Consider the following 25,313-nt stretch of genomic DNA (forward strand, 5'->3'; position numbering starts at 1 on the left):
CTCCCAAAGTGCTGAGATTACAGGCGTGAGCCACCGCGCCCGGCCTGGAAAGTATCTTTTAAACATAGTTATGTAAAAGGGAGAGATACTGTCACGGTTAGAAAATGGTTACCTTTAATGTTCCTAGAGAAAGGAGAAGAGATATTTTGTTTTTATACTCAGAAATATATTCTGGATCCATCCTAAAAGCCCCAAAAGAGATAAACAACAGGTTTTCCTTCAACTTTGTGTTTTGAGTCTCAAAAGACCGTGAACTCTGTGAACTGAAAGTAAATAATAATGGATCAAGAGGATCATTCTGTGAGGGGTTGGTGTTTGCCACTAAAAATAGACTACATTGTCATTTGAAGCCAGGAAGTGAGAAGTGTTCATTTTTCTTGCCTCTTTCCGATCGTTTTAGTTCAATGAATAACTCTATACCTTTCTCCAGCAGGCTGAATTGTGGGACTTTCATGAGTCTTACGTGTTTCTTTCATGCATTTTGCCAGAATACTGTGCTTAAATGGTGCAGGGCCAGTAGAGAGCTCCAGAAATGAGAACTCACTGAATTGGTAAATGACAGCAAGAGAAGTTAGGACAGATACCAGTGTGTCCACAGGTGACTCTTGGTGCTCTTTGGCATCTGTGTAATAATGTGACATGAACTGTGGTGGGCGGACATCTCTAGTCTGCTGTGCAGGAGAAGGAAGCTTGATTGTAGAAAGTCCTCAGTGGTACCAAAAGAACGTGATAAGACTCTGGCTTGGTTGGCCATAGACAGAGTTCAGGGTTTTTTTTGTTGTTGTTGTTGTTGTTATAGGGAGAAAGCTGCTGAATTTATAGGAAAAATAATGTGTGCTTATACAATACTATCAGTAAAATAGTGCCTGACTCCTTTACATTTTTCTTTAAAATGCACTATGAACTCCACATTCCAGTCCTTTTCTCAAACACTCTGAATGTGGTCACTAAGAAACTTTGTGACACAATTGGCTTCAGCTATCCAGTTGGTCAAATTAGATTTTACCTCTTCTGCCTTCCTCAATGTTTGTAAACTGCCTCACGAACATGACTACATCATAAAACATTTAACTTTCTGAAGAGGTCAAAAGAATTGAGGATAAATACATATCCCCTTCAAAACAGTTTTCACAGTGCTTATTTCCAAGATAGTTAAGATCAAATACCATGTACAAACACTAGAATTAGCAGTGCAAATGTGACTATAATAGTTCTCCACATAAATGGGCAACAAAATAAAATGAGCAGCATAAATTTTAACCTGGTCACTAGAATAAAGCAAAATGGCATGTGAGAATGTACTCCCTGTCCCTCCTTCCTGGCAACCTAGAAAAATTCCTGATGGTTTCTGTAGTGGGTAAGATCCACTGCTAATACCATGTGGTCTCCATGTTCAGACTACCCAAAGTGTAAGACTCCATCAAAAGAATTTGTGAGAAGTATCAGGTGGTACTCAGAACCTTAGCCTTCTAGCAGAGATGAGTTTCGCTGTGGGTAAATGATCATTAAAAACATCCATGAAGTAGTTCAGAAAATTGTACCACCAAATGGCACCCTTCTCAAGTTGCACACACAAAACCTCCAGGGTTACATGGACTCCAGTACCCAGAACACATGCCTGGCTGCACACCCCTCTCCTGCCTGAGACACCATTTGTTTCCTGGCCTGACATTAATGAGTCATTCAGAAAGTCATTCTTTTATGATTTATAGAATACATACACAGTAATGTAGTAGGTGCCTAGCCAAAATTTCTGCCTTCAGGGAGCTTATAAATTAATAGAGGAGGCTGTTGGTAGGGGATGAATGAATCTTCAACAATAGTCTGTCATTAGGGTAAAACTATTCTAGACTAATGCCACTCTAAATCCACTAAGGATAAAACTGCAGAATCTCTAAAGATATAACAGTGCTAAGAAAGCAACAAGTCTCTCTGTATTATTCATGACAGCCATTCCCTAGTAGCTACATCATTTAACTAGTAAGAAATAGCCAGTAATAGGATGTCAGATGGTAACACTAGCATTGTGAATCAGAAAAAAAAAAAAATCAGGATCCACAGGAGCCATACAACCAAAAAATAAATGCCAGGGGCCTTAAATGAAATGTTTCTAGGGTTACTGCTCTTCTTAAATTACACTGGGATTTCTCCTTTGCAGCTGATCAACATTGCAATTCAACACCGCTATTCTTAAATGTATGAGATGATCTTGTGGTTTCAAAAATGGAGGAGTTCCTCTGGGTTCCTAGAAAAGAACATCCCATATGGTAAAAATGAATAGAGTGAATAGAGGCCAAGCATCATCTGACATACATTCTTGTGTGTATTCCAAATACTCACTTATATCTGGGTACAGATTACCCAAGTAGGCCCTCTCACCTTCTTTTCGATAAAAGGTGATATGCTGAGGAACTTTGGCAGGCTTTTGCATTATGGCCTTTAAAATGTTTTTGGCATTGTAAAAGTATGGCTTGCATGTGTTTTAAATTTTCAGGATAAATATTTTTAATCCATAGTTTCACTACCAAAAACAGCCAATCTTGTATTAGTGAATATTTTTATATTTTTTTAACTTTTCATTATAGAAATTTGCAAACATAGAAAAGTAGATAGAATAGTATGTATAACGAAACCCAAGGTAACCACTCCAGCTTTAACAAATATTAAGTCCTAGCCAATCTTGTTTTATCTGTATCTTTATCATATCCCTCTGTTTCCTGGTTCTTTCCAAGAATGATTTTTCAAAACAAATCCCAGATATCACATTATTTAATTTGTATAGAGTTGAGTATGTATTTAGGAAATCACTAAAAGAATTGTTTAGAGTAGAAATAATAAATGGTATTCAGCACCTTAGCCATGTAGTGAAATTAAAAATAATTTTGTAATATCATTAAATGTTTAACCAACAGTTGTATTTAAAATTATTGTTTATTTTATTTTATTTTTTTGAGATGGAGTTTAGCTCTTGTTGCCCAGGCTGGAGTGCAATGGTGTGATCTCAGCTCATTGCAACCTCCATCTCCCAGGTTCAGGCGATTCTCCTGCCTCAGCCTCCCAAGTAGCTGGGATTAGAGGCATGCGCCACCATGCCCAGCTAATTTTGTATTTTTAGTAGAGATGGAGTTTCACCACGTTGGTCAGGCTGGTCTCGAACTCCTGACCTCAGGTGATCCACCACCTTGGCCTCCCAAAATATTGGAATTATAGGCGTGAGCCACCGTGCCTGGCCAATTTTTATTTTTAATTGTGATGTACACATAAAAAACTTTACCTTCTTAACCATTTTAAGTATACAGTTCAGTAGTTTTAAGTACATTCACATTGTTGTGAAACCAATCTCCAAAATTTTTTTTTCTCTCAAAATTGAAAGTCTAAACCCATTAAACAACTCCCCATTCTCCCCTCCCCCCAATTCCTGGCAACATCTATTCTTCTTTCTGTCTCTGTGTATTGGAGGTACCCTCATATAAGTGGAATCATATAGTACTTTACTTTTTGTGACTGGCTGATTTCACTCAGCACAAGGTCCTCAAGGTTCATCCATGTTATAACAAGTAAGAATTTCCTCCCTTTTTAAGATTAATTAATATTCCATTGTATGTATATGCCACATTTTATTTATATATCTATCAATGGACACTTCAGTTGCTTCCACCTATGACTGTTTTAAATAATGCTGCTATGAATATGAGTATGCAAAATGTCTTCCCTGCTTTTAGTATTTTTGGGGTATATAACCAGAAGGGGAATTGCAGGATCATATAGTAATTACATACTTAATTTTTTGAGAAACTGCTGTACTGTTTATCTTAGCACTATAGCATTTTATGTTCCCACCAGCTGTGCACAGGGATTCCAATTTCTCCACATCCTCATCAACATTTATTATTTTCTGTTTTTTGTTTTCTGATAGTAGCCATTCTAATGGCTGTGAGATAATAACTCAGAGTGGTTTGGGTTCACATTTCCGTCATGAATAATGATGATGAGCATATTTCATGTGCTTTTTGACCATTTGTATAACTTCTTTAGAGATGATCCTTTTCCCGTTTTTTAAATCAGGATTTTTTTTTATTATCGAGTCATAGGAAGTCTTTACATATTCTGTATATTGACCCCTTATTAAATATATGATTTTCAATTATTTTCTCCCATTCTGTAGGCTGCCTTTTCACTGTTGTTTCCTTTGATTATATAAATTTTTCATTTTGATGTTTTGAATTTATTTTTTTGGTTATTGCCTTTGCTTTTGGTGTCAATCCAATTGAGAAATCCAATGTCATGAAGCTTTTCCCATAAAATTTTATATTTTAGGTCTTTCATTTAGGTTTTTGATCTATTTTGAGTTAATTTTTGCATATGGTATAAGGTAAGGATTTACCTTGAATTTTTGCATGTGGATATCCAGTTTCCCCAGCATCGTTTGTTGAAAAGACTATCATTTCCTCATTGAATGGTCTTGGCACCCTTATTGAAAATCATCTGATCATACATATGAGGGTTTATTTCTGGTCTCTCTATATTCCATTGGTCTGTACATCTGTATTTTTGCCAGAACCACATTGTTTTGATTACTGTGTCTTTGTAATAAGTTTTGAAATTGGCAAGTGTAACACTTCCAAGTTTGTTATTTTTAAAAATTGTTTTGGATCTTCAAGGTCCTTTGAGATTTCATATAAATTTCAAAATGGATTTTCTGTTTCTGCAAAAAAAATACTATTGGGGATTTGATAGGGATTGCATTAGATCTGTAAATCACTTTGGATAGTATTGACATCTTAACATTACATCTTTCATCCATGAACATGGGATGTCTTTCCGTTTATTTGTATCTTCTTTAATGTTTTTAGCAATAATTTTAAAAAAATTTTCAGTGTACAAGTGTTTTCCCTCCTTAGTTTATTCCTAAGTATTTGATTCCTTTCATTTCTGCTATTGTAAATGGAATCATTTTCTTAATTTCTTTCCTGGCTTAGTCGTTGCTGGTGTATAGAAACACAACTGATTTTTGTGTGTTGTTTTTTCATCCTGCAACTATGCTGAATGTATTCATTAATTCTAATGGACTGTGTATGTGTGTTTGTGGTTGGTCTTTGGGGCTTTCTACATACAAAATTATGTCATTGTAAACAGATATCATTTTACTTCTTCTTTTACAACTTTGACGCCTTTTATTTGTTATTCTTGCCTAATACTTCTGGCTAGAACTTCTATGTGTTGTTACATAGAAGTGGCAAAAAGCAGACTTGTCGTCTTGTTCCTGATCTTAGAGGAAAGACTTTCAGACATTTACCATTGAGTATGATGTTGATTGTGGGCTTTTCATATACGAGCTTTATTTTATTGGGTAGTTTCCTTTTCTTTCTAGTTCATAAAGTGTTTTTCTCCAGTAGTTTTGTTTATTTACTTTACGGTTTATGATATGTCTCCTAAGTGTCTTTAATCTATAGATTCTCACTCAATCCCTTTGTTTAAACCTTGTGTATTTCTGTTGAAGTAACCAGATTGTCTGTCCTATAGAGTTCCTGGGAGTCTGGGTTTTCTTAACAGCAGCCCTATTGTATTATTTAGCATGTTTCTTTGTCCTCTGTATTTCCTACAATCTGATAGCTAGATCTAGGAGCTTGCTTAGTTAGATTCAGTTTCCTTTTTTTTTTTTTTTTTTCGGTAAAGACTTTATAGATGAGGTATATCCTTCTTGAGCGTCTAGTTGTTGTTTTTAAAACTTCAGTATTCCAGTTGGAGAAGCTGCTTCAGCAGGCCATTACAGAATATTGTTACTTATGCTGTACATTCTTTCATCTTAGCTCTAAGGAGGTTGACTAAGAAGAAGAAAATTCAAGAGTTTGGAAGTTTTATAAACCATAGATCCTTAATTGAGCTGAATCAAATATATGTAGACTTGCTGACAGAAAAAAAAGACTGACAGTTCCTGTTGCAGATAATTAGCTCAGGGCTATTTTTGCTGAGGCGAAGTTTTGAGATGAAACTAAACCACTTGCTGAATTTTGATATTTTTTCAAGTATCTCCTCTTCTTGAATAGCTCTAAAATACTATTGCATATTTTTGATTAAGGCTTCTTGGTTACCTTTAGTGGACAATAGGTGTCCTGAGTGACTCATGCTGAGTCACATGGCAGGTACCACATTCCTTTGTTATCTTTTCAATAGTGTGGTGAAGTTCAATCTACCAGCCTAGTTTCAAGTCAGAGAACTAACTGATAAGATCAGTGAACTAACATGATTAGTCTATAGGTATGCTTGGTGGCTAACTTTAAAGGCAGATTCCAGCTATCCTACTTGAGGCTTAAGTCTCGCCTTAGACATTTGCTCTACAGGTAGTTTCTTTGTCTCAGTGTAAGAATAAATATTTATTAGAGATTTATGTACATTCTAACATGCTAATTTTGACTGGGATGTAATCAACTATTTAAAGAAATAATGCTATACTCACATCAGAGAGCCAAGGAATAGACCACTTTTGTCCTATAATCAGTTTGATGATACAACCAAAGTGTCTGTTTGTGGGAGAAGGATCCTTTTTATTTTTTAAATAATCCCCCCAAATTTTAAACTCTTTATCTTCTTCCTGGAGTGGGCACAGTCCAAATCACATGCACTTTACCCTGAGCAAACAGAATACCAGATGCTTGATACAGATACTCCAGAACTGATACTGGAAGACTCTACTTCTCTTTATTATTATGGTAGCTAATATTTTATGTTAATTTGATATTCTTAAAGTGCTTTCACAAATTTATCCTTCAACTCGATCACAGACAAAAACTTTCTAAAATATTATGTGATTCCTGAAATGCTAGAGTATTGGATCGTTTTATGATCACTGAAAAATTTCAGGGACTTTACATTGAAGGCATATTAAATTTGCACTCTACGTCAAGAATTCCTGTTTATAACCATGTATTACTGGCATACATTTGTTGATAAACTTGGTCAGGGTCAAGATGTTGCCAAGACCTATTCCCCCCAGTCATTTGTTAATTGATTGGATTTGAACTAAGCTTAAGTACCTGTTCACAAATTGTCACCATTTAATGATTAAATGGTATAAGCAGAAAGGTATATGTGACTAACTTAAAGCAATCACATGACATGGCTATGCAAGTAACTGATTTTTTTGAAGAACATTTCTAGGTGTCAGTTGAACCAGTGCATTGCTCAGATCCCATCTGAGTGATTCTACTTTCCCCTTAGTTCCTAGACCTTCAGAGTATAGTACACCTTACCAGAGTTGGGTCATCTTTCCCAATGATAAGAACCAGCTCTGTACTATGAAGCTTGGTTGACATCTTTTGGAAGAACCAGTGGCAGCCCCTTCTGGGAGTGGTCATGTTGTATTGTCTAGTTTAACTTCCACCCAAATTAGCTTTACTGATGACTGAGCTCTTAAAAATATGGTCACCTCAAAAATAATTGTTATGAGGAATCGTATGAACATTCTATTGAAAGTGCCTTGAGTAGTAAGTATGGTGAAAGTCTAGTTTGAATGTAAGATTCCTTTAAGGTAGTGCTGCAGAGATTGAGTATATTAGTCCGTTTTGCATTGTTGTAAAGGAATACCGTTACTTTTTAGTGGGCACAATACATATAGCACTTCAGAAATTTGAATTTACTGATTCTCACATACACAGATGAAGGCATTATTGGAAGCAAATGACTTAGCCTTGCAGAAGCAACAATGCCTTCATCTGGTGTGTGTGAGAATCTTGGTAAATTCAAAACTCTGAAGTACTATATGTATTGTGCCTACTAAAAAGTGCATTTTTAATGATACTTGAAGTTTATCACATGCCCTAGCTCATCGATGAAACAAAGCAGGGCCCCAAGAGGAAATATCCTAGTCCTCTGATGATCTAGTACCCATATGCATTTCTATACCCCTTTCTTTTATTTACTTCAAACCCAATTACAGATTTTCAGCATTTGAATTCAAAGTTGACAGAGATTAATCTCTCTAGAGACTGTGTATTTAATGGCATTTCAGTATTTCTGTGCACTGCTTTTGTCCAGAATTTTTTCCTTTTTAACATTTTAATCAAGATCGAGTGTGATAGCTGTGATGAGGATTAAAAAAAATCAATAAACAGTTCAAGGAACAACAGTGGACCAGGGTTGATGCTGGTGATTTGGGTATATGATGAAAATTTTAGTCTCCATGAGCAGTTCTGTGTTGTAGAAAAAAAGAGAAAGAGACCTTGAGGCAATAGAAAAATTAAAGACTACTTGACAGAGGATGAAGGCAAAACAATTGTTTTATTCCTGGTTCTACAGACACTCAGCCAATTACATCATAATTTACTTTTTCTACATAATGTTACTTTGAATTAGTAGGCATAATTTGCCTTTGATGTACTGAAAACAGCCATGGGTAGCCTAGGATGACAACAAGTTCCTTCACTTCACTTTAGTGACTTTAAGTAGACATTTGCAACTTAATATCATATCCAAATAATTTAGGAACAGGGTTAGATTTCATTCCTGTGTGTGGGCGTGAAGTTAATGTTGTGTATTGAGTTTCATTTGGGTGAAGAACAACTTAAGGTTTCCACTAGAAGAATTTCCTGTACATAAGAACTATAGTAAATGTACAATTTCTTCATTAAACAAGAAAATTGATCAGTTAAGTGTATTTTTTTCCTTTTGAGCCTCTTCACTGTACTATTCAATTTTTACCAGAGAAATAAATTTCAGGGCACATAAGAACGTATTTTACAAAATGATATAATACATACCACTACTGAGTTTACAAAATAAATGTTATGCTGACCTTATGCTAATATTATCCACTTTGTTAAATAGAAAAGTAAGGCTACCTATGCAGCTATTCTAAGAATGGGCTTTTCCTTAATTAGGTAAATAGCATTTACTAGTGAACATGTTTAATGTTTAATACTGTATTATGTAGATGGAATGAGATTTTCAGATTCAAGTGCCCTTTTTTTTTCCCCTAGGCTAGATAATTAGGAATTTTTTTTTTCACTGACAACACTAACAGCTAATGAAAGGTAAAATTTAGTATTTTCTTCTTTTCTTCACTGGAATTATTTGAAATATTCTCTATTTATTGCTTTTCATTCATTTATTCCTCCACCAAATTTTGGGAAACCTTTTATGACATGCATTGTATTGGGTACCAAGGATATAGAGATAAGTATATAGGGATAGGAAAAACCAAGGAGTCATAGCCTAAAGCTTAAAATGTTGTTTAAAGGCTGTAAAAAGAGAAAAATCTAATTGAACAAAACATTCTACGCGAAATAGAAACAAAGCCTCCCATTATGTTTTTTCAGAGGATTGATACCCTCTTTTTGATTCTGCAAATAAGAGTTTCATACTAAAACTAAAAAGAAAGAAAATCGTAACTCTGAATCTAAAAAACGGAAGGAGGAAGATACAGGGATAAACCTCTGGTCTGCCGAGACAAGAACACATAGAGCTGTGGTACCAGCAACCGGGGAGCCCAGCCAACAAGAATCAGGGAGGTGGAGCTGCAGAACTGGGAAAGGCGCCCGGCGGGGAGCACTGCCTGCAGGGATGGAGATATGAGTGTACAGGCTCCATCTGAGACCACGGTCTATGAACCTGTGTGGACAGATCCTTTGCCCCAGTTTAGGCCTCTGCCTAGTTGTGTTTTGAGGAAAGGATTTCATGATCAAGACAACAGTTTGAAAAATCAGAAACAGCCCACCTTGTATATATAAGCAAAAGTTAGACATGTACAGGTCTTTTGCACTCATTAAAGCATTTGGATATTTTTTGAAAGAGATGAGAGGCTGGAATGAGGGTAGCAACAACCTAGAAATAGACCCCAGTGAAGGAGACCATACCAAATATCCACAAAAGACACAAGCTAAGGGAAAAAAAAAAAAAAAAAGAAAGCAAAGAACAATGGCAATGACAATAAGGGAGGCTGGAATTCTGGGTCCAATAACAGGATGTTGAAATTGATTCAATGTGGAGCTAAAAAGAGGTGACTAGGAAAATGCCAAGGTCTGGGTTGGTATGCCATTCCACTAAAGAATGAATACAGTAGGTTTCCAGAGGAAGTGTGATGAATCCAACTTGCCACACATTGAGTTTCAGGTGCTTTATGGGACATCTAAGTAGAAATGACCAATAAGTAATTGATATATGAGCCTCCAGTTGAGATCTAAGATCTGACAGAGAGGAGTGGGTGGTGGTTGAAGCCATCAGTGTGCTTGAGTCCACAAGGTGATCTGAATAGAATGAGAGATGGAAGGATAAGAATAAAGTTCTAGGAACCAACGTCATTGATATGGTTTGGCTGTGTCCCCACCCAAATCTCATTTTGAATTGTAGCTCCCATAATTCCCATGTGTCATGGGAGGGACCCAGTGGGAGATAATTGAATCATGGGGATGATTACCTCCATGCTGTTCTCATGACAGTGAGTTCTCACAAGATCTAATGGTGTTGTAAGGGGCTTTTCCCTGCATTTACTCTGCACTTCTCCTTGCTGCCACCATTTAAAGAAGGATGTGTTTGCTTCCCCTTCTGCCATGATTGTAGGTTTCCTGAGGCCTCCCCAGCCATGCTGAACTGTGAGTTACTTAAACCTCCTTTCTTTATAAATGACCCAATCTTGGGTATGTCTTTATTAGCAGCATGAATGGACTGATACAGACATTTAACAAGCAGATGATGTATACATAGATTCTAGGAAAATGCCCATAAAATATTGCTGTCATAGAGGAGAAATGTCAAGAAGAGAGTAAACAGCAGTGGCACATGCCACAGAAGGGCCATGCTTTGAAAAGAATGAGAACATTTGGCAATGAGATTGACTTAAAATGAGATGTTACTTTGAAGTGGAGGCTAAGCTCTAAATAATTTTTTGAAAGTGATATAACAAAAAATGGTGCTTTGGAAGAAGCCCTTTTAGAACTGCAGCTCTGGAATTTGTTATTGCAAGAAAATTATGTATTATAAAAATAGTAAGATTAAACCAAAGACCTGGGGATTTTAACATCTCAGTTTTGGTTTAAGAATGTGTTTTTTTCCTTGTTCTTAATATGCCAAAATAAGCCATCAAGCCACGAGTTATTTATTAACTGTTCAGCGTTAGCTTTTTTCACATTTGACTTGTACTTGTATGAGACGTGTTTAGAAATTTTAACAGTGTTAACATATTAGCTATTATAATAGGAAAATAAAATCTAACCTCGATGTGAGAACTCCAGTTGCTAGAATATGTAAGCAATTCCATGAGCAGAATTATCTATCTGTCCTTCTGCTAGTTTCCTCTTGGGTAAAACACTTACGCTGAGATGGGTTTGCACTCTGCTTGCTGGATCATCACGCACAAATCACAACCCTCTAGGAACTCAGTGCGCCTGTTTCTAAAGTCAAAGAGTAGGTGTTTTCTAGAGGTCTGCCTTTCAAACTGTAGATTGGGACAGGGCTGTGAAATGGACAGTGTCACAGTATATCCACACAGTGAACAATATCTTGCTTTGGCAAACATATTTCAGCTGTGTGTGCGTGCACATAAGAGAGATTCTTAGATCCCAATGTTAATTTTGTTTTTTACTGTGCATTGTGGTTCAAAGATGTCTGAAAAACACAGCTCTCAACTAGAACCCCGTTCCTATTCTAAAATTATCTTATTCCACTTAGCTGCCAGACTGTTCTCTTGGTGTAGTAAATGTTTCAAAACAATTCTTGGAGTGGCAGGTATAAAAACTGTTGAGAAATGACAGCTAATAACAAAAGAGAATAACATTAAGAGGTAAATAAGACCAACATCTGTGTTGTATTTTACCACTAGACTGAACAAGCCTTTAAAATTTATTAGTATTCTGACTAGCAAGTCATTACTGTAATTTATGAAGAAAAGTTAAAGTATGCTATATATTAACGAACAATAGAGTAATTCTTTCAATGGTCATATAAATAAGCAACCATATCAAGGAGAAAGAATACTTTTTCAAAAGTAACAATACTATGGCACATATATTTTAGAATTGGCAATTAAATAAATGTGGTCAGACTCCATCCTTGCCACATAAAAAGATTCATTGACATGGTTATGAGACAAGGCAGGGTATTTTTATTGGCCTGAGCTAGAGGGAATAAACACCTTAGTCAGGTGTTTTGTTTTAGACACATCTGTTTGAGCTTCCCCTACAGGTTAATTCCGCTGTAGGGTCTATTTGAGCATTTGCTTTTCCCAGCATGCCTACTGATACTTAAACTCCTTGTGAGTGAACAACTTCTCATAAATCCAAGAGCAAATGAGTTAAGTTTTTCTTTACAGTAATTTGTAAACTGTATTCAATTCTTCTAAAACCTATGAAATTTCATAGATTTCAGGTGTATTAAAAAGGGACAATTTAAGAACGCTAAGGAGTATGAATCATCACACACAAAATTTGAGGGAATCGTTTTCCTTTGTCCCTCCCAGCAGAACTCTTGGACACTCAGCCTCTGCGTCTTTATTTCCTCTCTGCCTTCTTATCAGCCCTGAGGTGTTTGCTTTTCCCCTTTGCCGATCTAACCCCTGAAGTTTGGCAATACTGTGTCCTTTGTGTCCCTTCCACTGTCAGTCAGCTGGCAGAAAAGGCACAGGCAGGAGAGGAACTGAGGTCAGTGAATTACACCATCCTGCCGTGTTTCACGTACTCTGTTCCTCCTCTAGGTCTGCTGGAAGGTAGAACTTGGGCCATGCTGGAGAGGTGGGGGCAGTGCTTAAGGGGATGGGAGGTACTCTAGGGTTGTGGATAGTGCTGGATGGGTGTGAGTAGTGCTAAGGGGTGAGAGGTGCTAAAGGGATGTGGGCTGTGCCAAGAGGGTGGGAGGTGCTGGAGGAATGTGGGAGGTGCTGGAGGGATGTGGGAGGTGCTGGAGGGATGTGGGAGGTGCTGAAGGGATGTGGGAGTGCTGGAGGGATGTGGGAGGTGCTGGAGGGATGTGGGAGGTGCTGGAGGGATGTGGGAGGTGCTGGAGGGATGTGGGAGGTGCTGGAGGGATGTGGGAGGTGCTGGAGGGATGTGGGAGGTGCTGGAGGGATGTGGGAGGTGCTGGAGGGATGTGGGAGGTGCTGGAGGGATGTGGGAGGTGCTGGAGGTATGCAGGTGGTGCCAAGACAATGGGAAGTACCAGAGAGATGTGGGAGGTGCTGAAGGGATGTGGGCAGTGCCAAGAGCGTGGGAAGTACTGGAGGGATGTGGCAGGTGCTAGAAGGGTGTGGGCGGTGCCAAGAGGGTGGGAAGTGCTGGAGGAGTGTGGGAGGTGCTGGAGGGGTGTGGGTAGTGCTAGGGGTGGGCGGTGCTGGAGGAATAGCCAGATTGGGTTGGGTTGACCTCCAGGCTACAGCAGATAGGCCCCTGGCAGGTGCCCAGTGAGGCTCCACTCCCATCCCCCACCCTTTCCAGCTCCTGCTCTCTCCTAAGTGTACAAACATGTACAATTCCCACAAATGAAAGACTAGATGTTTTTTATTAGTCTATGTGAGAATATTGTGTTTGCCATCTTGCTCTTGGATTTATTAGGTGAACAAACCAGGCTCGATGAGAGGATGACACCTAAGTGGGAAAGCAAAGGCAGGAGTCTAGGCCTCCTCTCCCACCACTTCTTGCCACTTCCCAAACTTATAGGCATGACAGATGTTAAAGAGTAGGGGTAACACACAGGCACATCTCAATATTGTAAATGAAGTCAGTGTGTTCAGAAAACAAGGTAGATAGTGTACAGAGTTGACATTGGGAAGTATTGAATCATAAGAGTCTTTTCTTTGGATTGTATGTTCTTGAGTCTAAGACTCAAAGGCACATGACACACATGTCATGACACTGGCACATCTGCCCAGTGGGGCTTGCCTGAAGGCAGTTTCTCTACTTACAATCCCCCTGGTTACATGATGATGCAAGGAGATTCCATACTTATTCCAAAGGTTTGCTGTGACAATAAAATAGTATATCATAAATTATTGTTCTTTGGAAAAATTGAAAATGGCATACATACGAAAGTTGGTATTATTAATAGAATGCCAATAAACCCTTCAAAATCTCATTTTATAGCCTTGTATACTTCCTGGAAACGTTATCTTTCATCACTTAGTATACAGGATCTTCAGCCATGAATCATGTTGCTTCTTGGATTTGATAGACAGTAAATACAGGATAAAAACTCCAAATACCTGCATATCCCCCAAGTTCATCTCAATGCCAGTAGATACCATCAGGATCTGGCTTGTAGGGAGAGGCTGACTACTTGCTGCTAGTGTCCAACACTTGAAGTTTTAGATAGAAGCCACTGTGCGCTGTGGAATGTAACACTGCCCTCTGAGTATGGCACGGGCTGTTTGATGCCCGGACAGTGTCATGTGAATCTTTAGATCAGCTCCCTGAGCTGGACAGTGCCTCGTGGGGTCAGAGTGGCCATCACTTCCTGCTTTGAGTATAACTTAAAATTGACAGGTTGAATAAATACAAATAATGACACAGTTATCTGGAGTAAAATTACTATCTATTATCCTTCTGAAATTAACCTATAGTGCAGGGCTGTCCAATCTTTTGGCTTCCCTGGAAGCCACACTGGAAGAAGAAGAATTGTTTGAGGCAACACATAAAATACACTAACACTAATGATAGCTGATGAGCTGAAAAGAAAAAAAAAAATCATCACTTAAAACATAGTGTTTTAAGAAAAATTTATGAATTTGTGTTGGGCTGCATTCAAAGCCATACTGGGCCGCATGCAGGCTGCAGGTTGGGCAAGCTTGCTATAGTGTATCTATTTTCTGATATTTGTGACAGGGCACTTAGATGCTTTTAATGGATGGTGGCATAACATAAGCAGTGGTTTCTTGATTCACTGAACTTTTTGCTCCTGAAATAGACATATAAAGTTGAATTTCCTTTATTTTGTATGTCTAAGTAACCCTAGATTTTATATTTTTAAAAGGTAAATGAGTTTTTTCTTTGGTATATAAAGCACCAACAACATTTGGGGCTCTTTTTGTAAAATAAGTCCCTGAAGTTTGCCCACAGAATAAGTCATGCACACTAAAATAAGCAGCTATTGCCCAAGTCTCTCTCTGTGTCTCTTGCTTTCAGCCTCTCCCCCAGTGCCTGCTTCCTCTTAATGAGACACTATTTCATGTAACCTGAAGTATACATGTTCTTGACCTGTCATATTCTTCTCTTAGGATCCACCCACTTCAGTTTCACTTGGACTGCGAATGGAAGAAATGATTTTCAACTTGGCAGACACACATTTATTTTTTAATGACTTAGAAGTAAGTTCAAATTTTTAATACATATTTTTGCATGTCTGAAAATAGGTGATTGGTTTTAAAATAATGATGGGTTATTATTTTTTAAATATATAATTGGAATAGTGAGACAGAGGTTTGTTGGTTATATGGCAATGTGTTTTGCCTTCATGGGATTTCTGTTTTGCTTTACTTTGGCTGTTGATTTTCAGAGTTAGAGCCTACATGACCAGTAGTAAAGACTAAAATTTGATATCAAGAACCTTAAACTTTGTTGATTATCAGAAGCTACGTATTTCTCAGTTACATAATCACCACTAAGATATGTCCAACAGAATTCATAACACTCGCATATGTTATGTCAAACTCTTATTGTATTAGGTCTGATGCTTTACTTTCTGGCTGATCCAATTGGTAGGAAAATGTTTTAGTCTGGCCCTTGCTGTTTGGGTTGCCAGGATTGCTTGTGTCACACTGCTGTTAATTTTATTGGTCCATTATGATTTCAGGGCGGACTCTTATAAGATGGCTAGCTAAACTGTTACGGGCACTGACAAACACAATGGTCTTGGTGAGCAGCATTCTTAAGAATAGAGAATATTGTTTTTCATATCTCCATTATGAGAAAACATGACTATAACTACATTTCGTTCTCTTCTAATAGAGACAGTTGTTTATTTAAATCCCACTGTTAAGCAAGCTTGTGGTAGGGCTGCCAACAGGCATTAATCATCAAGTAGTTGTTTTGTTAGATTTATAAATGTATGTTATTTCAGACAGGAGAAGAATCTGAAAGATTCAAATAGAACTTTTACTGATCAAAGTTAATTGGCAGCAATTGGCCTTTAAATATTTCCTGATGTTTCCCTTTTCAAAATCAAGCAAAATGCACCTTATTTAATAGATGAGCCAAAATCACTTGAAAAATGCCAGTGTGTGACAGAACTTAAATGCGGTTTGTTCAACATCTGTCCTGTATTTTGATTTCTTTTCATCTGCAATGAAACTACTCAAAGACGAATTGGCAACTTCCAGTGCAATAAAGTTATTAAATATGCTTTATTTTTTCTATTCCTTAGTGAAAAATTTATTTTACACTTAAGGGTAAAATACAAAATTTTTTTGCAATTTAAAGTGTTTTACTCAAGAAGAAATTACATGTAAGACATTACTGCTTTTTTAAGGTAGAAATATTCCCATTGAGTGACAAGTTTAGAATCGCCTTTAGAAATGCATAATTATCATACTTATTTTCAAAAGCTGTTTCTGATTGATAATTGTACTTCACTTTATGAGACAGCAGCACAAAAAATTCCACATTTTACTAGTATGTTAAAAAATGCCTTTCCTACTTTTCTATTTGTTTCTAAAGATAGAGTAGACTGATATTTTTGTCCTAGGTACAGCCTTGTTACGTTTATTGATGTTAATAGGTGTTAATAGCAAACATTAAGAAGAAATTTGCAGTAATTTCCTATTTTTTTAAAACTCTGTACCTTCTTAAAAATGCCAAAACTTGGCTGGGCGTGGTGGCTCACGCCTATAATCCCAGCACTTTGTGAGGCCGAGGTGATTGGATCCCCTGAGATTGGGAGTTCGAGACCACCCTGACCAACATGGAGACACCCCCATCTCTATTAAAAATATAAAATTAGCTGGGTGTGGTGGTGCATGCCTGTAATCCCTGCCACTCGGGAGGCTGAGGCGGGAGAATCATTTGAACCCGGGAGGCAGAGGTTGTGGTGAGCCGAGATCACGCCATTGCACTCCAGCCTGGGCAACAAGAGCGAAACTCTGTCTCAAAGGAAAAAACAAAACAAAACAAAAAAAAAACAGTGCCAAGACTTGGTTATACAGTGCCAATATTAGGTGGTGAAAAGTGAGATGTTAGGCAGTCATAGCTTGTTATAATATAGACCAAAAAACTTCCAAACTCAGTTTCAGTGTAGTATAACCAGATTTTTCTTTATTGATATTATTTACACTGATTTTATAGAGACTGAAATACTACTCAAACAAATATATTAAAAGCTCTAGGTTTTTAGGGTATAGGAGATGCATTTTTTCTGTAAACCTAAATTTCAAAAGAAAAAGAAAAACCAGCAGTCTATGAAGTTACTGAAATATCAGATTCTGTTTTTGGCATGAGGACTATTCCTTACTAGAGGTAAAATAGAAAAGAGAATGAAGGTGTAATTCAACCAAATATATAAAACAATCATGGAAAAATGTTTAAGCTTGTAGTCTTACAAAAGTTGATTTTACGTTAGGATTTTAACAAAAGTATAAATGAAAGATTCATTTACTCTGTCTTTGGAAATTGTTTACTTGCCCTAGATTTGCACAATATTTTAAAAAATAAATTGTTTTTTTACTCATTTCAATCTTTTATTTTATTTTATTTTTGAGACAGGGTCTTGCTCTGTCTTCCAGGTTGGAGTGCAGTGGCGCCATCTCAGCTCACTGCAGCCTGTGCCTCCCAGGTTCAAGCAATTCAGCCTCAGCATCCCAAGTAGCTGGGATTACAGATACATGCCACCATGCCTGGCTAATTTTTGTACTTTTAATAGAAATGGGGTTTTCTCATGTTGGCCAGGCTGGTCTCAAACTCCTGACCTCAGATGACCCACCTGCCTCGGCCACCCAAAGCACTGCGATTACAGGCATGAGCCACCACTCCCAGGCCAATCTTTTATTTTATATTTTTGAAATTCAACAAACCTGGGACTGGTTATTGCAAATATGTTTTCTTCAAAATAAAAAGTAAAATTATTTTCTGGCAGAAAAAAAAGTGTAGTGGCATAATGCTCCTAAGAACACCAGAATTATCTCATCAGGGAGAAGTGATGTGGTAATGCCTGATTTCACACTCCAACTAGCAATGGATAGTGGTGGGGACATGAATATTTTAATATATTTAAGTTACATGTTTTTAGTTTTTTAAGGTCTATAACAAAAGTAATTTCAAGGAGCTTAATAGTCTCTTGGTTAGCTTGAAATATGATGCCTGAACTCTAATTGTTGACTTTTGGTCTTATTTTCTTCTACATCTTAACTTTTGCCAGCTATCTCTTGGTATAATTTGGTTAGTTCACTTCTTGGCTTAATAAGACATTCTGACTAATGAAACACACCCCCTGTGTGAGGGGCTTTCAGTAATACTTGTCATATTATCAATCAATGTGCTTGCTTAAAATGGTTATTAGGATATGATTTAGAAGATTTAAGGTATAATTTTTGAAGTACTTTAGAAATATCTTAATGGAACTCTAAGAACTAAGTTAATCCGTTTTCGTTTCATAAGTCTTGTTTGTCATCTCACTTAGTGACTTTTTTAATTTAAAAAAATCACAATTTATATTCTGTTGACACTCCAGAAAAAAAAAATGGAGAAAAAAATGTTTTCTGTACCATAAAAAATGTTTGACATATGAAGGAACTTGAGTGACAAGGAGACATAATTATCTTAGGAAATAATATTTTCCCCCCCAGAGAAGCGTTTCGACTTTAGTTCCGTAGTGTACGTCTGGCTTTCCTATTTCTAAGTCTGACTAACGTCCTGCATATCATTTTACAAAAAAACTCTCCATGTGCAATACGATGATGCCTATATGGAAGTCATTTTTTATGAATGACAGTATGGAACTGGAGGTTTTTCCAGCTTCTTTAGTAAAGTATGACTCTTTCTGACTGGTTGGAGAAAGAGTTCTTTCTGTTAGCTTTTTATTGAAAGGCAACCTTCAAACAGAGTGAGGAAAGGCCTTCAGCACATGATAATATTTCAGTTTAACCTGCTGCTGGTCAGTTCTCCTGCTGGATTTTTCCACAGTTAGAAGAAAATATTTTATGAAGATGGATACAAGTCTAAATAAAAATAATGCTTTAAGTTCATGTTGAATTTTCTTTTTCTGTCTGGGGTTAAGGAATATGATTTCACTGGCTTAATGGTGGTCATCCTAACCGGTGTTGACATAGTGGCCTTTAAGAGTCAGCAGGAACCAGATCACTGGTCTCAGGTCACCTGTTACCCTTGAAGAGTGAGGACTGGGAAGAGTGGGAACCCTCCTCTCTTGTCTGTGAGATGGTGGCACATGAAGCTATTGCACATACCACGCTCACCCCGTTAGTAGCACAGCTGTTCTAAACCACCCTCTCTACTCTTTCAGTGCATTGTTCAGTTGGAGCAGACCAGGGCATTCTTTGTGTCAAGATTTACAACATGAATATTCCTGTTCTTTCTGGGCCCTTCAATATGTAGACTCCTAGCCTAGGTCTGATATTTGAACACCTATATTTGTAGCTCCTTGTTTTCACGCTTTCTATTGGAAAAAAAAAAAAAAAAAAGACCTGGGGCAGAAAGTTCTGGTCCCACTAGAGTATGAGTTTGATGAGTCAGGGGCCAAGGAGAGGAGCTTGTGGATGGTCTTTAGGTAACAGCATCATGTAAAAGGAGAAATCTACAATGGTGTTTCTTGTAAAGCAAAGACATTATCCCTTGGTTTAATTCAGTCTTTAAAGTTGCAATAATATTTTCTTACTTTAAAACTTAGGTTATCATCTATAAATTATTTAAATATGTCTTATTTATGTTTATTTTTAGCTAGGAAAAAAATTCTTACTGTAAAATATCAGTTATGCCAATGTTTATGAAACTTCGATTTTAAGTAAAGCACTTGGTACTGACATACTGTTTGTGCTTCCAAAAAGTGTGGAATATTTAAACCAATTCAGAAGTCGATTTCTCAAGCTGGGAAAACATAACTCACCTAGGAAGTTCTTTATAAATAAAGAAGAAACTCTGATGCCCTATGTTCAGCTTTTGTGTGGATGCTAGAGCTCTGGGTCTCTGCTGCCAAAGGATCTCACAGGTGCTTGCAAGGAAGATGCTGTAGGTCTTTGCTGCTTCCAAACCCCTCCACAAGCCAAGAGTAGCCATATGAAAGGGTATGAGCATATGGATAATTACAGTCCAAACCTAAGTGTCCCTATATATGTGTACACACATATGGAATGCCACTTGTCATTTTCAGCCCTGTACATAGACTGGCGTACTTGGTGATTTTCTCCTGATAAGTTCAGCAAACATAAAGGACTACATTTTTTAAATCCTGGTAAACACCCCTTGTAACACTCAGAATGTTGCCTTATATATGTTGGCCATTAAATGGATATGCTTTAGACCGAATTGTTATGTGTTGTCTTAGACTAGAATACCAATTTTTGTTTCCTTCTTCATAGAAGATAATAGAGTTGACTTTGCCTTCCTGTGTTTTCAGGTAGGTTGCTCGACCTTGTCCATTTCCTTAGTTGACAAGAGTAACATCAAAACCCTCAGTTTAGGGTGGGGAGGACAAAATAAGTTTTTTAAGCAACAAATGATTATTAGTCATAATAAATGTGTATTGAGTTTAGCTGCATTGTAACTGATGGCCAAAAAGAAACAATGCCCGTATTTTATTATTACTAATGAATAATTTTTGTTGCTCTTCTTATTTCTTTATCATTTCTTACAAGATTTTTATTTTATCTGAAGTTAAAAATAGAAATATAAAAGTATATTTAAAGATTTCCTTAATTCTGATGTTCATCAGAACATTGTCTTAAAGTGTAGCTATTTAACACAGTAGAAGATAATATACTGTAAATAAATGTATACTGTGAATACTTTATATTCTACTGATAGCAAACATTGTACTTAGCAGTAAAATAATGGAACCAAATTGTCATTATGAGTAAAAACAAGAATGCCCTCTATCATTACTATTATTCAGCAGTATTCTAGGAATTTTGGACAGTACAATAAGACACAAGCTTTACTTAATGAAAGAGATTCAAATTATTTTTGTAGATAATTTGATATGTAGAAGACTGAAGAAAATCAACTAGAATATTCTTAGAATTGACAATAGGCTTCAGAAAAATGAAAAAAAATACAGAATTCAAAAATCAAAGTGATTTGAAGTTTTAGTTATAAAATAGCGGTAGTTACTAAAACACAAAAACAAAAAATATCATAAAAGGAAATTTAGGAAGAAACCTTATAAGAAGTATTTTTGAGGAATATATGAATAAAGCTGTGACATCTTACTGAGAGATATAAAGGAAGATTTGAATAAATGAGATGTTCTTTCTCATTTTTGTAATATGAAAAAATTGTTCTAAGTTCTATTTGAAAGGATAAGTAGGCAAAAATACCTAGCAATTTTTGACAAAACATGGGAAATGAATGTCTGACTCAACCAATTATTAAAACGTTTTATAATTCTACAATAGTGTGAAGAATTATGCGGCCTAATGTTGACATTGGACTAAGTATGGGAGAAGAAATAAATAGGTCAGGCACAGACCCAACTTAAAGAAAAATTTTGTATGTTTTAAATAAACCAAGCAAATTAATAGTGAAGTAATAGATTATTCAGCTTATATGCTAAAATAGGTAAACAGTTAAAAGATGAAAGAATGAAACACAAGAAGAATAGGTAAATCAAAAGATTAAATCAAATTCTGGCTGGGCATGGTGGCTCACGCCTGTAATCCCAGCACTTTGGGAGGCCAAGGTGGGCAGATCACGAGGTCAAGAGATCGAGACCATCCTGGCTAACAGAGTGAAACCCCGTCTCTACTAAAAATACAAAACAAAATTGGCCGGGCGTGGTGGCGAGCTCTTGTAGTCCCAGCCACTCGGGAAGCTGAGGCAGGAGAATGACGTGAACCCGGGAGCCGGAGCTTGCAGTGAGCCGAGATCGTGCCACTGCACTCCAGCTTGGGTAGACAAGGTGAGACTCCGTCTCAAAATCAATCAGTCGATCAATCAAAATCTTTGGATGGCCATTTGGAAATAAGTTGTTGAGATCCTGTAAAAGGTTAATACCATTTGTACCAATTATACATCTAGGACTTTTTACTAATCAGAGATAAAGGCAATAAACATTTCTAACTTAGGAAATTCATCATGTTTTGTTTCTTCATCTAGCTGTTAGTTATATTCATGCATTTAGTTTATAGAAATTCATTGAGCTGTAATATTTGTTTAATAAAAAGTTAATTTTAAAAAACTAATATTTGAGGAATATATACACATATTGTTGGCTCACAATTCTATTATAAAATGTATGCCCTATGTATAATATATTCACTACTAGTTTCTCTAGCACAGGACCTGGCCCATAACAGGACCCAGTAAATATATATGGAATAAATAATAGAAATATATGTTGACTGTCTTATGGAAATATAAATTCTAGAAGTTTAGCATTGATTGTTTGTGGAATTTGGGGGTTTATTTTTTATTTATTTATACTTTTCTGTATGTCCCAAATTCTGTAAAGCATATACTTATTTCTTCGGTAGTCAGAGACAAACAAATACTATTTTTAAAAGCCACAGATAATATTAAAGACAAAACTGAGCAAAACATAATGAATCAAAGAACTAAGATTATTGCAATTCATTCAGAAATACATAAAGAAATAGCTCAACAGAAGAAATGAGCAAAAACCACCAACAGATAGTTCACAAGAGAAAGACATTCAAATTATCAAGCTACAGATGAAAAATGTTGGATTTCACTTGTAGTAATCAATCAGGGCAGATCACGAGGTCAGGAGTTAAGAGACCAGCCTGGCCATCATGGTGAGACCCCATCTCTACTAAAAATACAAAAATTAGTTGGGCATGGTGGCGTGCACCTGTAATCCCAGCTACTTGGGCGGCTGAGGCAGGAGAATCCCTTGAACCCGGGAGGCAGAGGTTGCAGTGAGCCGAGATCATGCCACTGCACTCCAGACAGACAGTGACAGAGTGAAACTCCATCTCAAAAAAAAGAAAAGAAATGTCAAGTCAGACAGCCTCTTGAGCATCACATTGGCAAAGGTTTAAAATAAATAATATGTTCTACAATGCAGTAAGATGAAAACTTGTGTACATTGCTGTTAAGGATATAAATGGATACAAGTTTTCAGAAAAGCAGTTTCATGATATGTATTCAGAACTCTGATGTGCTGATCCTTTTACTCAAAATTCCACTTTTAGCATCATTTCTAAGAAAATAGAATTACAGACAGATAATTAATAATAGCAATAAGCATTTGTCAAACACTTGCCCTATATCTTTTACATACATTATTCCATTTAATAGCATGATATCTCTACTATAGTAACACTATTAATGTCTTAATTTTATGGAGAAGCCAGGTGAAGCTTAGGATAGGTCAAACAAAACTTGTCTAAGGTCACACAACTACAGAGTGGCAGATTCTAGCTCAGGCCTGACACTTTCCAGAAATCCACTCAACCCCACAATATACCCACCCCCCATGGTGTTTTTTACCACTACAATAGAGAAATATTTGAAATATCCAGTAACAGATTAAAAATGAAAAAATTACAATACATCCTTATAAAAATTGTTTTAAGACAGTTTATTGTATATAGGGAAGGTATTCATGGTCGATTTCAAGTTTTAAAAATTAGCTCTAAGATACAGTCAAGCCTATTCAACATGTCATACCTCTTCAGCATGTATGGCATATTTAAAAAGTGTAAAATTCGGCCAGGTGCTGTGGCTCATGCCTTTATCTCAGCACTTAGGGAGGCTTGGGCAGGCAGATCACTTGAGATCAGGAGTTTGAAACCAGTCTGGCCAACACAGTGAAACCCCATCTCTACTAAAAATACAAAAATTATCCGGGCATGGTGGCGTGCACCTATAATCCCAGGTACTCGGGAGGCTGAGGCTGGAGAATCAAACCCAGAAGGTGGAGGTTGCAGTGAGCCAAGATTGTGCCACTGTGCTTCAGCCTGAGTGACAGAGACGATTTCAAAAAAAATAAATTACAATAAAATAAAAAGTGTAAAATTTGTATTCAACATGTATGGCATATTAAAGAAAAACTGGAAGGGAATAGATTTTTTAAAAGCCACTGCGATATAATTTCAAGTTTAAAAGTGATCAGTCGGCCGGGCGCGGTGGCTCAAGCCTGTAATCCCAGCACTTTGGGAGGCCGAGACGGGCGGATCACGAGGTCAGGAGATCGAGACCATCCTGGCTAACACCGTGAAACCCCGTCTCTACTAAAAAATACAAAAAACTAGCCGGGCGAGGTGGCGGGCGCCTGTAGTCCCAGCTACTCGGGAGGCTGAGGCAGGAGAATGGCGTGAACCCGGGAGGCGGAGCTTGCAGTGAGCTGAGATCCGGCCACTGCACTCCAACCTGGGCGACAGAGCGAGACTCCATCTCAAAAAAAAAAAAAAAAAAAAAAAACAAACAAACAAAAAAAAAAAACAAAAGTGATCAGTCTACAAAATGAGATAGTGTGTAATCTGGATTTAATGTCTATGACATATTAAAGGTCATATTTACAAGTTGCCAGTGGTTATTTCTGGGTGATGGTGCTATAAATGCCGTATCTCTGTGATGTTTCAGAACCGAGATGCTATAGCATCCAGTAGTCTCTTTATACTTTGTCATTTCTTTCCGTCATTCAATATTCAATACCTATTTATTGAATAACTATTAAGTACCTAGGCACAGTTGTAAATACTGGGGATACAGCAATGACTTTATTAAGGACATTCTCCTTACGGAATTAGTACTGTGGAAGAGAAGTACGAAATAAACAGTATGTAAATAAAATACTTTCAGGCAGAGGTAAGTGCTGTGAGGCAAATCAAGCAGTACTGGCTAAGGGATGAATTGGAGTGGGGCATTGTTAGCTGAGATGATCAGGAAGAGATGTCTCTGAGCAGGTAACGTTTGTCAAGAAGGGAGAAGCTGGGAGGGAAGCAACTGCAAGGATATGGTAGGAAGTCATTTGGGGAGGACAATAGTAGGAATGAGTTTCACTCCTTCAGGAAGTGAAAGATGCCCAGTGTGGCTGAGACAGAGTAACTAGGGAAGAGTGGCAGGGTCCCGATGATGAAGGGTCTTGTAGACCATGGTAAAGAATTTTTTTTTTTTTTTTTTCTAATTGCAGTGAGAAGCCATTGGAGAGTTTTAAGCATGGACGTGATAGAATAGTGTTTATACCTTTAAAACATCAGTCTGGTTATGAAA

General features: G+C 37.1%; 1 protein-coding gene across 12 annotated transcripts in view; it reads left to right on the top strand.

The window, feature by feature from the left end:
* EYA1 (EYA transcriptional coactivator and phosphatase 1) overlaps positions 1-25,313 on the top strand; it is a 338,095-nt gene that overhangs the window by 274,730 nt on the left and 38,052 nt on the right. For all 12 annotated transcript variants that reach the window (XM_050801903.1, XM_050801902.1, XM_050801900.1 and 9 more), the window contains one exon: positions 15,194-15,283. In XM_050801903.1, the coding sequence (XP_050657860.1) occupies positions 15,194-15,283 (90 nt within the window). The remainder of the gene's footprint in view (positions 1-15,193; positions 15,284-25,313) is intronic.

The sequence above is a fragment of the Macaca thibetana genome, chromosome 8 (genome assembly GCF_024542745.1).
Source record: "Macaca thibetana thibetana isolate TM-01 chromosome 8, ASM2454274v1, whole genome shotgun sequence".
NCBI lineage: Eukaryota > Metazoa > Chordata > Mammalia > Primates > Cercopithecidae > Macaca > Macaca thibetana.